The following is a 12,787-nucleotide window of genomic DNA, read 5'->3' as shown; positions in this document are numbered from 1 at the left end:
ACATCATAACTATTATGTGAATACCTTGGAAGTAAAGCAAAATAAGCACAATTAACTAAAGAGACACTTTATATTGAAACTGTTGTTATGGGTTTCTGGAATTAATACTCTGAAATTGGCTCCCTCTAGGAAGGCTTGTGAAGAGAGTAGTGTTGAACAGACATGACAGTTTCCAAGAAAGCATAGTTGGCTAAGAGGAGTAGGATTTTCCAAGCAAAGAGTGTGACAGTGGAGATGGCTGGGGCTAAGTCAGACAGAATGTGTTCAAACCTGTTTTTCTCTGACCTGAGATTGCGGAGGGAATATTGGGAAGGTATAGTTACCTGGTGAGGAGAGCCAGTTTTGTGAAGAATCAAGAATGAGGAGATTTAATTTGTTATGCAGATGTCTGGGAACCACAGCAGATTATCAGGAGAGCAAAATTGTTAGTCAAAATTACATCGTTAGAAGGTAATCCTTAAGTTTTGTAGATTTCTAGAATGTAAGGAAGCTCTCAGAGGTGCCATAAGGTGAGTATGGCCTAAGGATGTGTCTATGGCAGTGTAGCAAAATGGACAACTATGAAAAATGTCTAGAGAAAAATGCAACATAGCTTATCAACGGTGCCCAAACAAATGGGAAGGATGAGAACTTTTTCAAGCTACAGATTTCAGTAGTTTTGCTGCTAGAAATGCTTTAAGGGAAACTGTTAAAAAGATTAGGAATGGGAATATAGATAACCGGCTCCTAAATTTTGCAAGTGGGACCATCATAGAAAGCTCTCCTATAGGTATTGAGAAATCGAGATACCACGTAAGTTTCAAGAAGCAGTTTTTTTTTCTTTTTGGTCAAAACTAATGACAAATTCTGTCCCCTTGTTTGTATATTTTAACTTAGTGAGACAGGGAACATTTATTCTATAGAAGACTTTTAAAACATAGTTTAAACAAGTTGACACATGCTTACTGGTTAATGAAATGTGCATCAACCCACTCCAAACACCACTAATTTGACATGAACTAACAATTAACTTTTCTTACTCTCTGTCAAAAGTATATCATTCTGCCTTAACTTACGCTTTACCTTCTAAATAATATTTAATCTTTTAAAGTAAGTTTTTCTGCTATGTTTTCCTTGCATATGTCTTAAATTTCTTCTTTCGTCTTTGCTCACTGAAGAGCATTTTCTCCCACATTCTAGTGACTACCAGGGTTTGTAAGCCTAGAGCACCATCCTTCATTCTATCTAGCAGCAGTTGAGAATAATAACAGCCATATTTCCATATATGGAGCTCCTCCAAAGGCCTAGCCTGCATTAAGCTTGTTAATTCTTACCACAGCCTAGGTATTACTTTCGTTTTACAAGTGAGCAAACTGAGGCTAGAAAAGAGGAAATGACTTCACACATGTTATGTAGCAAGTTCTTGACAGAGCTAGGATTCAAGCCCCCTGATCTGTTTGATTCTAAAGCCCGCACGTTTTCCACCACAGGGCACACAGTCCCAAACCATTTTACTTAAACACAGTTTGTGTGTGTGTGTGTGTGTGTGTGTGTGTGTGTGTGTGTGTGTGTTTATTGTTTTTTTTTGATGTACCTCTTTGAGCCACCCATGCATTTTTGGAGTTTCTTGCTAATTTTAATTTTTTGTAATTATGTTTCTCTATTTAGATTTTTAAATCCATGAGGCGTAAACTTTAAAGTTTCATGCCTTATATTAATCCTTTATAGTCCACCAAAAATGAAACTTTTTTCTTCCTTTTTTGGAGTGGACATGTAGTCACTGCCTTTTTGGAGAATGCTTCTTTAGTTTGAAGCTTTCTTTATTGGACTAAAATTACTTTCCAATTAAAATTTAACTCAGCAAATACTTACTGAATACTTGCCATGTGCTAGCTAAAGATAAACAGTGTCTTGAGGGCGTGACAGTGAATGAGATACCTGGCCTTAAGGAGCTCTTTTATATTCTAGGTCAACAGAAAAACATGTAAATAGTATCTATAATCACTGCCCCAAGATGATGCTCCCAGTGCCCAAGGCCTTATTGTACATTTCATTTAACTAAGTGTGTTAAAATCAAATTCTAAATGTAGAATTTTTCCTAGGTATGCCTTGCAATAGCTCATTATTCCCAGCCAACAGACCTCCAGCTACTCTTTGCATTTGAATATGTTGGGAAAAAATACCACAATTCAGGTAAATATGAAAATATTAAATATTGTGACTAATTTTACATGTGTAAATTTTACTCTTATGTTTACTGGAAGCCTCCAAGTACATGAGCTTTAATGATTGTAGAATTACTAGCTTCATACCTTAGAGAAGTAAGCACTACATGCTAAAAGAGCCAATAGTTTGTCAGATTATTTCTTGACAAGTTACCAGGAAGAACCTTTAATGCTGTGAATATGGACTTATAAGTTATGTCAGATATTTAATCTCCAGTCATTGGCTTGTATTTTATGATGAAGAATATATAACCCACCCTTTTTAATTGATAGCTTGAGTTAAAGTAATCTTATCTTTTAAGAAAACTGGCAGAAAACTAAAAGATATATTAAAAGCATAATCTTTTCTGGCAAGGTGTGATTTCATGCAAAAGCTCAAGTGATTAGAAACTTTTTGTGGACTTCATTAAGATTCTCAGAATACTGAGTTTCTATTTCTGAGTAACACCGATGAAAGGAAGATGAGCATTTTTCCAAGGACAAGTATATTCTAGACAGCTTTTGTGAAAGTAAATAGTTTTGTCTATATATCTGACAGTCATGACATGACCAAGGAAGATTCCAGATGATCATGCAATTCTGTACATTCTGTTTCGTACAAATGTAATTTTAATAAACAATTTTTAAAAATCTCTTAAAAGGATAGAGAAAAACAAAGAGCCATGTCTCCTGTTAGCCCCATTGTCAGTTAGTGACTGCAAGTCAGTTAACTGAGCGAAGCCTGTGTTCTTTTATTTAAGCAAGAAAAATAAATCAGCTGTGTATTTATAATGAAAAATCCATTCACCCAGCATGGTCTGGGCCATACAAATTATTAATTGTACTGAAATTTTATATTTTGTTACCACGAAACATATGGTAGTAATTTAAATAACTGGCATAATAAAAGTATATTCCAGCAACACTATATTGTAAATACATTAAAATGTATCAGTGTATGGTATCTGAAGATGCATGTGTATAAGTAAATTTTCCTTAGTTTAAAAGATGCCTACCTTTCTGTTAAGCACTGAGAGGACCAAAAAAATAAAAAATAAAAAATACTGTAGAGATAATATATGAAAATAATGCTTTGCAGAGCAGCTTTTATCATACAGTATTTATAGAAATTGTATAACAAAAGTATTTGTAACTTAATTTTTCTTATCGATATATACATAATTGTAACTGAGGCTTAAGCAATACAATTATTTTTTGAAGTTTATTAACATTAAATTCACTTACTGTCTAAAAATAAAGTATACAGATCCTGCAGTATTAGGTAAACACTCCTTGGGATCATCATCAAGCTACAGAACAGTGATCAAGGTTATCTTCAATAAGATCCTCACCCAGAGTTGCAAGAGTTGTAGGAGTGAGTCTTTGATTCCTGCTCAACTGTTTATGATACAGACCAGTTCTTCATGCTGCTATTTTTCCGATAGAAATGATTCATTTCAGTTTACAGATCCATAACTTCTACAGTAATGTAGTGACTTGGGCTCAGCAAAGACAGTAAACTTCATTATACAGTTGATAACCTGATGCCTGCTTCAGTTACTTTCCACATTTTTCTTCATTCATACCTTGTGGGCATCTCTGGTTTACAGTACTTTAGTTTATCCACCCATAGGTCTTCTACTACTGGAATTTTAAAATCTACATCATTCAGTTCCTCTATTTCTTCTTATATAGCTTATTGATAACATTTGATGATTAATACTGAAAATACTCAGGGATGCTTTTTTATATTACATCCTTCAGACTCCTCCTTTGACAAGTACTTCATAAACATAACACTGGCCATAGTTTTGTTAAGATTCCTCGTAGGGTAACATCCTTTAATATCCTTCCATGCTGTTACAGAAGCATAAATACTGCATCTTTAAGATCAAAAGGAGCCTGAAATTTCCACACACTGCAGTCAGAATTCATTAATTTGTGAGTGAAAGATGCCCACTCATCCACTCTTGAACTTCTGGATGACACCTTGATTCATTGGCTGGATTAAAGAAGTCCTTTTTGCAGGCAGGTAGGTGACAAAGCTGTTTCCACAAATAAGATCCAAAGTTGGAGGAGCTCCCCTGCAGTTATCTGAGAAAATGATATTTTAGCTGGCCTTAGTCACTCAGGTTTTCATTCATATTCAGTATCACATGAGGAAAAGCCATCTCTGAAAGGTCCTGCAGTCATCCCAACACTTCTGTGAATATCCTGGAGTAAAGTAAGATGTGTAGCACCCAGGCTTTGGAACATGGCTTTGCACAAACACCCCAGGAGATATTACTAGCACAAACAAGAAGAATGATTCTGTTTTTTCTCTTTTAACTTTAAAGAAACCATGAGGACTCTGTTTTCATCAGTCAGATTATTATTGGGCAAATAACGTCCAAAAAGTACAGATTCATCTTTCTTATAGAATTGATAAGATGTCAGATTATGCTTCTGGACTAAAAATATTGAAAGTTTCATGAAGTTATCTGCAGCCTAGTGTCAGCAACTGCTTCATGACAGACATCCTGCTTACAGATGCTGTGATGTAATCTGAAGTTGTAATGAAATTTCACATCAGAAGTTGTACATTTTCAGTGACATTTAATTTTATCCTTTTTATTAGCATAGATCTTGTTATTAGATTTTCCTTAAAATGCCTATTTGAAAAACACAAGGTACACAATCCATTTGAAACAGTATAGGAATTTTTAAACTTTGTTGCTTAAGATTCTCAGAATAGCTATAAATGATTGTTGAATATTGGTGGTTCCAGCCAGCTGTATACATCAGGATTACTGGAGGAACCTTTAGAAATGCAGCCATGTTGGCTCCAGCACAGGTCAGAATCTCCCAGTTAAGAACCACTTTGTTGACTCATGCTTTTGAACTGATTAATACTCACAGTCCTCTTTTTACCTTATTCCTTTGTGACTTCTAATTTCTGCAGTATCATCAGAGTGATGGGCTTTCTTTTCATATATTGATGACTTGTATTTTCTGTTGCTTGAAGCCATTCTAGATATCAATTGGCCAATTCAGTGGAAATTATCTAAAATAACCCCAACAGTATAGGATTAGACTTTTGTACTGTCACAGAAGATAGCCAAGGTCAGGAGCATATAATATCTATTTCACTCTTAGTCTGCTGTGGAGGCATGTCATAAAACCTCAGTCAGGTAGCGGTCAGCGGAGCCAGGTCTCCCTGAGATGACCCACCTTTCACTGTGTTGGTCCAGCCCCTCATAGCGATCCACTCATAGAGCAGGCCACTGGTATCAGGTCTTTTGAACTTTGGAAAGCATTCAAATTTCTGGACTGTAAAACCAGATTGAGTATACATTACACATTCTGTAATGAGCTCTAACTGAAGACGATATAGAACATATAAAAGACCTAGTCCCAGTTGTTTAGAAAAGTACAGGATTTGAACAACAGAAATGGAAAAAATAACAAACGATAGAGGATCTCACTTTATGCTTAGAAAATATACATGTTCTCATTTTATGTTTAGAAAAATTTGTGTAAGTTAGATCTTGAAACAAAATTTGGCCAGAGAAACAATCTCTTAAACAATAGCACATTCTTAGCCTAGCTCATTAAAGTTTGCAACCCAAAACACTAAAAAGTATTCAGTGCTGCTAGACTCAGTCACCAAACTGTTTTACATAACTGTTAAAATTTTGAGTGTGTTTTTTATAATTCTTTTTTGGTGGTGGTGGTTTTATTGTTTGGCTAGGACTGCTGGTTCAGTGTTGAATAGCAGTAATATTAGCAGGCATCATTTCACTTCCCGCTTTTAATGAAGATGCTCTTAGCTATGTCTTTTTGATAAACACCCTCTATCCAGTTAAGGAAATTCCCTTTTATTCCAAACTTGCTAACGTTGTTGGGTTTTTTTTTTTTTTTAAGTCATAAACAGGTATCTATCATATGTTTTTCTGCGCTTACAGAGCTAGTCATTCATATAGCCTTTTTCGTCTTTAATGTAGTCATATGATGAATTACTTAGATTTTCTAATATTGAATAGCTTTCTTTGTTTTGGTGCACTGGAACACTGTATAGATTGGGCTTTGCCAAAAATTACATATGCAGGTTTTGTGTTCTGGAGAGATCATAACTCCTAAGTCTTCCTTCTCACAGACACGCTTTTTAGTTGTGTTACTCCAGAGAAGGCCCTGAGATGGAGTGGGACTCTAGGATGTGGGCTTAGAATGAGCATTTTACTATCTATCTATCTATCTATCTGTCTATCTATCTATCTTATCTATCTATCTGTCTATCTATTTTTGAGACAGAGTCTCGCTGTGTCGCCCAGGCTGGAGTGCACTGGTACGATCTCGGCTCACTGCAACCTCTGCCTCCCAGGTTCACACCATTCTCCTGCCTCAGCCTCCCGAGTAGCTGGGACTACAGGCACGTGCCGCCACACCCGGCTTTTTTTTTTTTTAAGTATTTTTAATAGAGACAGGGTTTCACCGTGTTAGCCAAGATGGTCTCGATCTCCTGACCTTGTGATCCGCCCACCTCGGCCTCCCAAAGTGTTGGGATATTACAGGCATGAGCCACCGCGCCCAGCAACATTTTACTTTTTAATGAGCTTTGTTAAAATCAGAATCACTGGATAATTCTGATACCACTTAAGAGGAGTCCAAATTCCTAACATAGCCCCTCCGTAATCTAGAGCAGCACCGTCCAGTGATGGAAGTAGGGCAGCCACTAGAGCCACTAGCCACATGTGGCTGTTAAGTACTTGAAATGTGGCTAGTGCAACTGATGGACTGAATTTTTAATTTTATTTGATTTTCATTTCAGTTTAAATTTAAATGGGCTTGTGTGGCTAGAAGTTACTTTTTTGGGAAACATACTAGAGTCTAGGCCCTATTTGATTTCCCACCTCTCTTCTATCACCTCTTGAATCCCTATGCTCTAGCTGTATTTAGTTACTTGATGTTACACAGTTACACCATCTTTTTAAAGTTCTTCTCTGTCTAGCATGCCTACCTCCTCCTCACCAGCTACCTGGCAACTTTTGACTTGTTCCTTAGAACTCTCTTTAGTTGTGGTCAAGTCATGAAGCTTTTCCTGCCCCAGCCTCTCTCTGCAGCGAGAGTTAGGGGCCTTCTCTTTTGCATCTTCATTGCACTCAGACATCTGGTACTCTGTGATTATCACACTTATTAATGCTCTCAAGATAGGGATAAAATCATATTCATCTTTTTGCTCTCAGGCATTAGCACATGGGGAGTTCTCAGAAAATACCTGTCTTGTACCAGGAATTAATGAATAATCAGTAGGAATGGGCATGACATGTTCATGGGACGTTAGAGGGTAGTGCATGGCTGCAGAGGAGAATGGGAAATGAAGGTCAGATAAGTTACGTGAGGGATCTCTAAGGCCAAGAGAAGCCATTTAGGTTTGCTTGATTTGGTTGGAAAATGAACTTATTGAAAGTTTAAGGCAAGGGACTAGCATCATGAACACATCTTTTTAGGGAAGTGTGTCTTGTGGTAAGCTGCTGGCTAGTTTAAATGCAGCAGAATATTCCATTGGGGATGCCAGCTGGGAGACTTGCCACAGTTGCAGCCTGCAGCAGAAAGACCCTGGGCCAGAATGGTTTGTGCCATCTGTCACCAGATATTGCCAAGGTAGATCTGGCTGACTTGTGGGACAGCTTGTTTCTCAATAATCACTTTGCAGGCACTCTTGAGGCTGTGAGCATGCTCCCAGAAGATAGCATTACTTCTCTTTCAGAGCAGGCTCCTTTCTAAGGAAATGCAAGTCTAGGCCTGCCCTGCTGTAATCTTCATGTGGAAACAGCACTCTAGCAAAGCACAAGGAACCTGATGAGCTTTTCAAAGGAAAATCGAGTAGATACAGGAAACCAAGTATTTTCTAATGAGCAGATAGAAAAGAGCAGGTAGGTGAGAAGTTGGTATTAGAAAAATTAAAGATTTGAAGGGATTGAGGACAGAGATGATTGTTGGATGTTTCATTTTTCCAGGCAAAATATGTGGAGCAAATAATCAAATGACATGGACTTACCCCACAGTTAGGGATGGAGATGAGGAAGGGTTAGGAATAGTTTCTGTTAGAATGGTAGGGATGGAAGACAATTGAAAATTAAAGAGAAAATAAATGGAGAGGAAATCTAGGCAGCAGCCATTCTTCATTCTGGGGGAAGGTGGTCAGGAAAAGGAAGGAAGAAAAATGTATAGCATAGTAGCTAGAGTGGTCCAGCGTGATCAAAGTGTTTTCAATATCATGTTGACTGACCTGTTTACATTTGAAGGCAGAGAAGATAGAGCCAGTAGAAGGAGAGAAAAATCAAAGCTGTTTTACGGAGTTGTGAAAGAGCTGGATAAGGACAAGACTAAATGAGTTATTTTTAGGCCAGGCGTGGTGGCTCATGCCTGTAATCCCAGCACTTTGGGAGGCCAAGGCCGGTGGGGCACCTGAGGTCAGGAGTTCAAGAGCAGCCTGGCCAACATGGTGAAACCCTGTCTCTATTAAAAATACAAAAATTAGCTGGACATGGTGCATGGTGGCAGGTGCCTGTAATCCCAGCTACTCAAGAGGCTGAGGCAGGAGAATAGCTTGAACCCGGGGGGCCGAGGTTGCAGTCAGCCGAGATCATGCCAGTGCATTCCAGCCTGGGCGACAGAACGAGACTCCGTCAAAAAAAAAAAAGAAGAGTTATTTTTAAATGGAAAGGGCAAGACAGTTCTCGGAGAGACTTGGAACGTGAAGCAGGTTAGAGACAGCACATCAGAGTATGCATGTGACAGGAGGCTCAGAGAAGAGGGAATGCTGGGGAAAATGTGACTGTTAAAATTCATAATGTTGCTTTTTCCTACAGCAAACAAAATTAATGGAATTCCCTCAGGAGATGGAGGAGGAGGAGGAGGAGGAGGAGGAGGTAATGGAGCTGGTGGTGGCAGCAGCCAGAAAACTCCACTCTTTGAAACTTACTCGGATTGGGACAGAGAAATCAAGAGGACAGGTGCTTCCGGGTGGAGAGTTTGTTCTATTAACGAGGGTTACATGATATCCACTTGGTAAGTACAATTTTAGCAATGTTATATATGGCTGGAAGTCACTTCCCTATGAATAATCATCAAACTCTGTTGTCATTGATGACTTTCAAGTTGTGGTTAATGGAATATTTATTTTTAATAATGTTTTAATAAATATTTTATTTTAAAGATCAAGGCTTATTAATATAAATTACGGTATCCCTTAAAATAAGTTGATAGTAATTCCTTACTGTCATCAGTAGTCAGTGTTTATTGCATTATATCTTGTAACTGGTGTTTTACAGTTGGTTTGTTCATATCAGGATCTAAAGTCTTCACATTGAATTTGCTTAATATGTCTCTTAGGCCTTTTAATCTACAACAGTCTCCTCCCACCTCTTTTTTACCTACTATTTGTTGACAAACCAGGTCATTTGTTCCCTAGAATTTTCCACATTGTAGATATTGCTGGTTTTATCCCCAGGGTGTCCCGTAATGTGTTCCTCTGTCTCTAATATTTCCTTTAAAATGTTAGCAACAGAGGCTTAATCGGATTCAGGTTCAGTACTTTTGGCAAGAATGTTTCATTAGGTGGTTCTGTGTTCTCCTGTGGAGTCACATCCCATCTCAGGCTGGCTGGCTGTGTCTCTCTCATTGTAATCCTGACGACCAGTGGGCTTAGAGGGTGTCAACCTGATCCACCCAGTAAAAGTTCCCCTCTTATATCATGGTTTGAGCTCCCAAAAATAGTTTTGCACTGGGAGGGAGGATCATTGCTCAGATCGTTATTTCACTAAGGATTGTGATTGTTCACCTTCTAATTCTATCATCTTTCTGCTTTTATCGAACTTTTCTCTCACCAGCTCTTTAGTGCCCTGTAACACAGTTCGTACAAGAAAAGCAATATAAATATCTACATTTTCTCCTTTACTTAACATTTTTCCAAATAGTGAGCTGGTTCCCTAGGGGATCTTCTAGAAGTGACTAGGAATTTGTTTTTTTAATTTGTTTAATGTCATTTAGTTATTATGAATTTTTTGGAATGCCTTATTTTAAGGTCATTGAAGTCCTCATTAGTTCACGCACATAAGCAGCTTTTTAGAAAAAGGAAGAAAAGCACTACTGTGTTATTACTGGTTAATCCAGTACCAGGAACTTCTAGTACAGTTCTAGAAAGGTGCTTTGCAGCATGTAGCTTGTATCTTTTGCTTCCCCTGGAATTTAAGCTTCACGGCCAGCACACTCTGGTGTATGTGCTGAGAAACGTGATGGGGCTGCCCAGCCACGTCGGGGAAAGAAGGAAGATGTCTTGAGGTGCAGGGAGCTTGCCCACTAGTAATTATTGTCTGATCAGTGTCCTAGAGTCTGACTGTGCCTTTTAGGCATGGGGAAAGGTAGAAGAGGGACTTAAGAAGACAGCTAAAGCTCCTGGTAGATTTGTGGGGTTTTCTTTTGTTTGCCTGGTGTCCTTAACCATAGCCTGTCAAGAGAACAAAGGTGGATATATTTTTCAGTGAACACATACATGTTTAATAGTCATTCTGGAAAATATTTCTAATACCTTCTTTGGAATTTTCTCATGCTATAAATTTAGATTTTTAAGAATTGGTCATATCGCACATATTTTAGACTAACGTGTAGGATCGTCACTGCCCCCCCATGGTGCCCACCATGTGGCTACTAAGTGGGGTGCACATTAAATGCGGACAACTGTGCTTAATTATTTATAGGGTCTGCAGGAGCACACTATTCCTGCTTTTAGCACAGCACTCATATAATTTTTTTTTCCCCTCCAGCCTTCCAGAATACATTGTAGTGCCAAGTTCTTTAGCAGACCAAGATCTAAAGATCTTTTCCCATTCTTTTGTTGGGAGAAGGATGCCAGTAAGTGATTTCTGTTGGATTTTATGAATGCTGACGTCCATTGTTTCTACACAGTGAAGTAAGGATTCTGCCTCTCCCCTAGCTCTGGTGCTGGAGCCACTCTAACGGCAGTGCTCTTGTGCGAATGGCCCTCATCAAAGACGTGCTGCAGCAGAGGAAGATTGACCAGAGGTAATTGAGAAATGGTCATTGTCACTTTAGATAGTTTTACTTGTTGTGTAACTACAGTGAGTTCCCTACTAATTGAAAATAACAAAATGCATAGTCTTACTAATTAGTTAGCACCATGTTTTATATAAGAATTGCCATTTTGAAAAGAATGTGATAATATTAAAATTAACTGACATTGGAGTTACACTAAATATAATTTAATTATTTGGTTTGTAAGACACTTGTGGATCTTACATTGCTGACATCTTGCTATAGCATTTCCTATAACATACTTTCAAAGTGCAGTGATATCCAGTTGAGACACTTCAGGATAAATCAAACTTTTCTTGTAGTTTGATGTGTCTTATTTAGGTCTACACATTTGCAATAGCTAGAACAGTGGTTTTAATTAGCCACCACAGACGAGTCTGGCATCATCTGCTGTGGTCATTAGTAACCTCCACGTCATTAAAGTAGGAGGCCTTTCTCAGTTGTGCTCATAGCAGCGAGCAATACTATTGATCACTCTCTCCTTAAACCCGCCTGGGCCCTCGGCCTCTGCTCCTCTCCACTCACCTGAAGCCCCTCTTCCTCACTGGCACTCCGTGCCTTCTGCAGACCCATCCTCTTCTCTCCAGACATTACACAGATTCTAAGGCCGCTTCCTCATGTTCTGTAGTCTTTTCCTAAAGAAGTTTCCCCAAGAATGTGGCTTTAGTGACCAACACATTTATATCTTCAGTCTACCTTGACTTCTACATGGAGGTCTCAGAGACCCCTTAAACTCATTATGTCCAAAACCAAACTCAAGGATATGGCCTCCATGCCCTCCCCCAGCCTGCTCTCAGAAACCGGGGGGTCATCCTGGATGCCTTCCTCTTTCTTTCCCTTCCCCATCACCAATCCCTCCTCAGATTTTCTCACTTCACTTTTCAGACACCTTGCAAACCCATGTGCTTCCACAAACCCAGCTCCACCTCTGCCTGTGTGTTACAGGTGCTATCATTTCCTCCTTCCATGTCTCCTCTCCCCCTGGGCTCCAGCCCCCTGGACTTTCCCTGGTGTTTTCAACCTCCTGACATTGTCCAGCGCTCTTCCCTTCTGGACTGCCTTCTTTGCACTCATCTGGGAACACTCTCCATGCTTACCCACTTGGCACTCCTTGTTTCTTTTTTTTTGAGACAGAGTCTCACTCTGTCACCCATGCTGGAGTGCAGTGGTACGATCTTGGCTCCCGGGTTCAAGTGATTATCCTGCCTCAGCCTCCTGAGTAGCTGGGATTACAGGCACCCACCACCACATCCAGCTGATTTTTGTATTTTTAATAGAGACAAGATTTCACCATGTCGGCCAGGCTGGTCTCGAACTCCTGACCTCAGGTGATCCACCCGCCTCGGCCTACCGAAGTGCTGGGATTACAGGCGTGAGCCACTGCACCCAGCTCACTCATTCTTTATATCTCAATTCAAACATCATTTCCTCAAGATAAGCCTTCTCTCACCTGTAAAGTTTGATCAGACTTCAAAAGTCTATGTTCTTAGAGCTCCTGAGTTTTTAACATT

General features: G+C 39.1%; 1 protein-coding gene across 3 annotated transcripts in view; it reads left to right on the top strand.

Annotated features, from left to right (window-relative positions):
- The window catches only part of MTMR10 (myotubularin related protein 10), a 53,005-nt gene that overhangs the window by 21,795 nt on the left and 18,423 nt on the right, over positions 1–12,787 (top strand). For all 3 annotated transcript variants that reach the window (XM_003809566.6, XM_034938451.3, XM_008961818.5), the window contains 4 exons: positions 2,082–2,172; positions 9,035–9,233; positions 10,988–11,075; positions 11,158–11,246. In XM_003809566.6, the coding sequence (XP_003809614.1) occupies positions 2,082–2,172; positions 9,035–9,233; positions 10,988–11,075; positions 11,158–11,246 (467 nt within the window). The remainder of the gene's footprint in view (positions 1–2,081; positions 2,173–9,034; positions 9,234–10,987; positions 11,076–11,157; positions 11,247–12,787) is intronic.

Source organism: Pan paniscus, chromosome 16 (genome assembly GCF_029289425.2).
Source record: "Pan paniscus chromosome 16, NHGRI_mPanPan1-v2.0_pri, whole genome shotgun sequence".
Lineage (NCBI taxonomy): Eukaryota > Metazoa > Chordata > Mammalia > Primates > Hominidae > Pan > Pan paniscus.
Note: the sequence above shows the minus strand (reverse complement) of the source record. Positions and strands in the feature narration are given on the sequence as shown.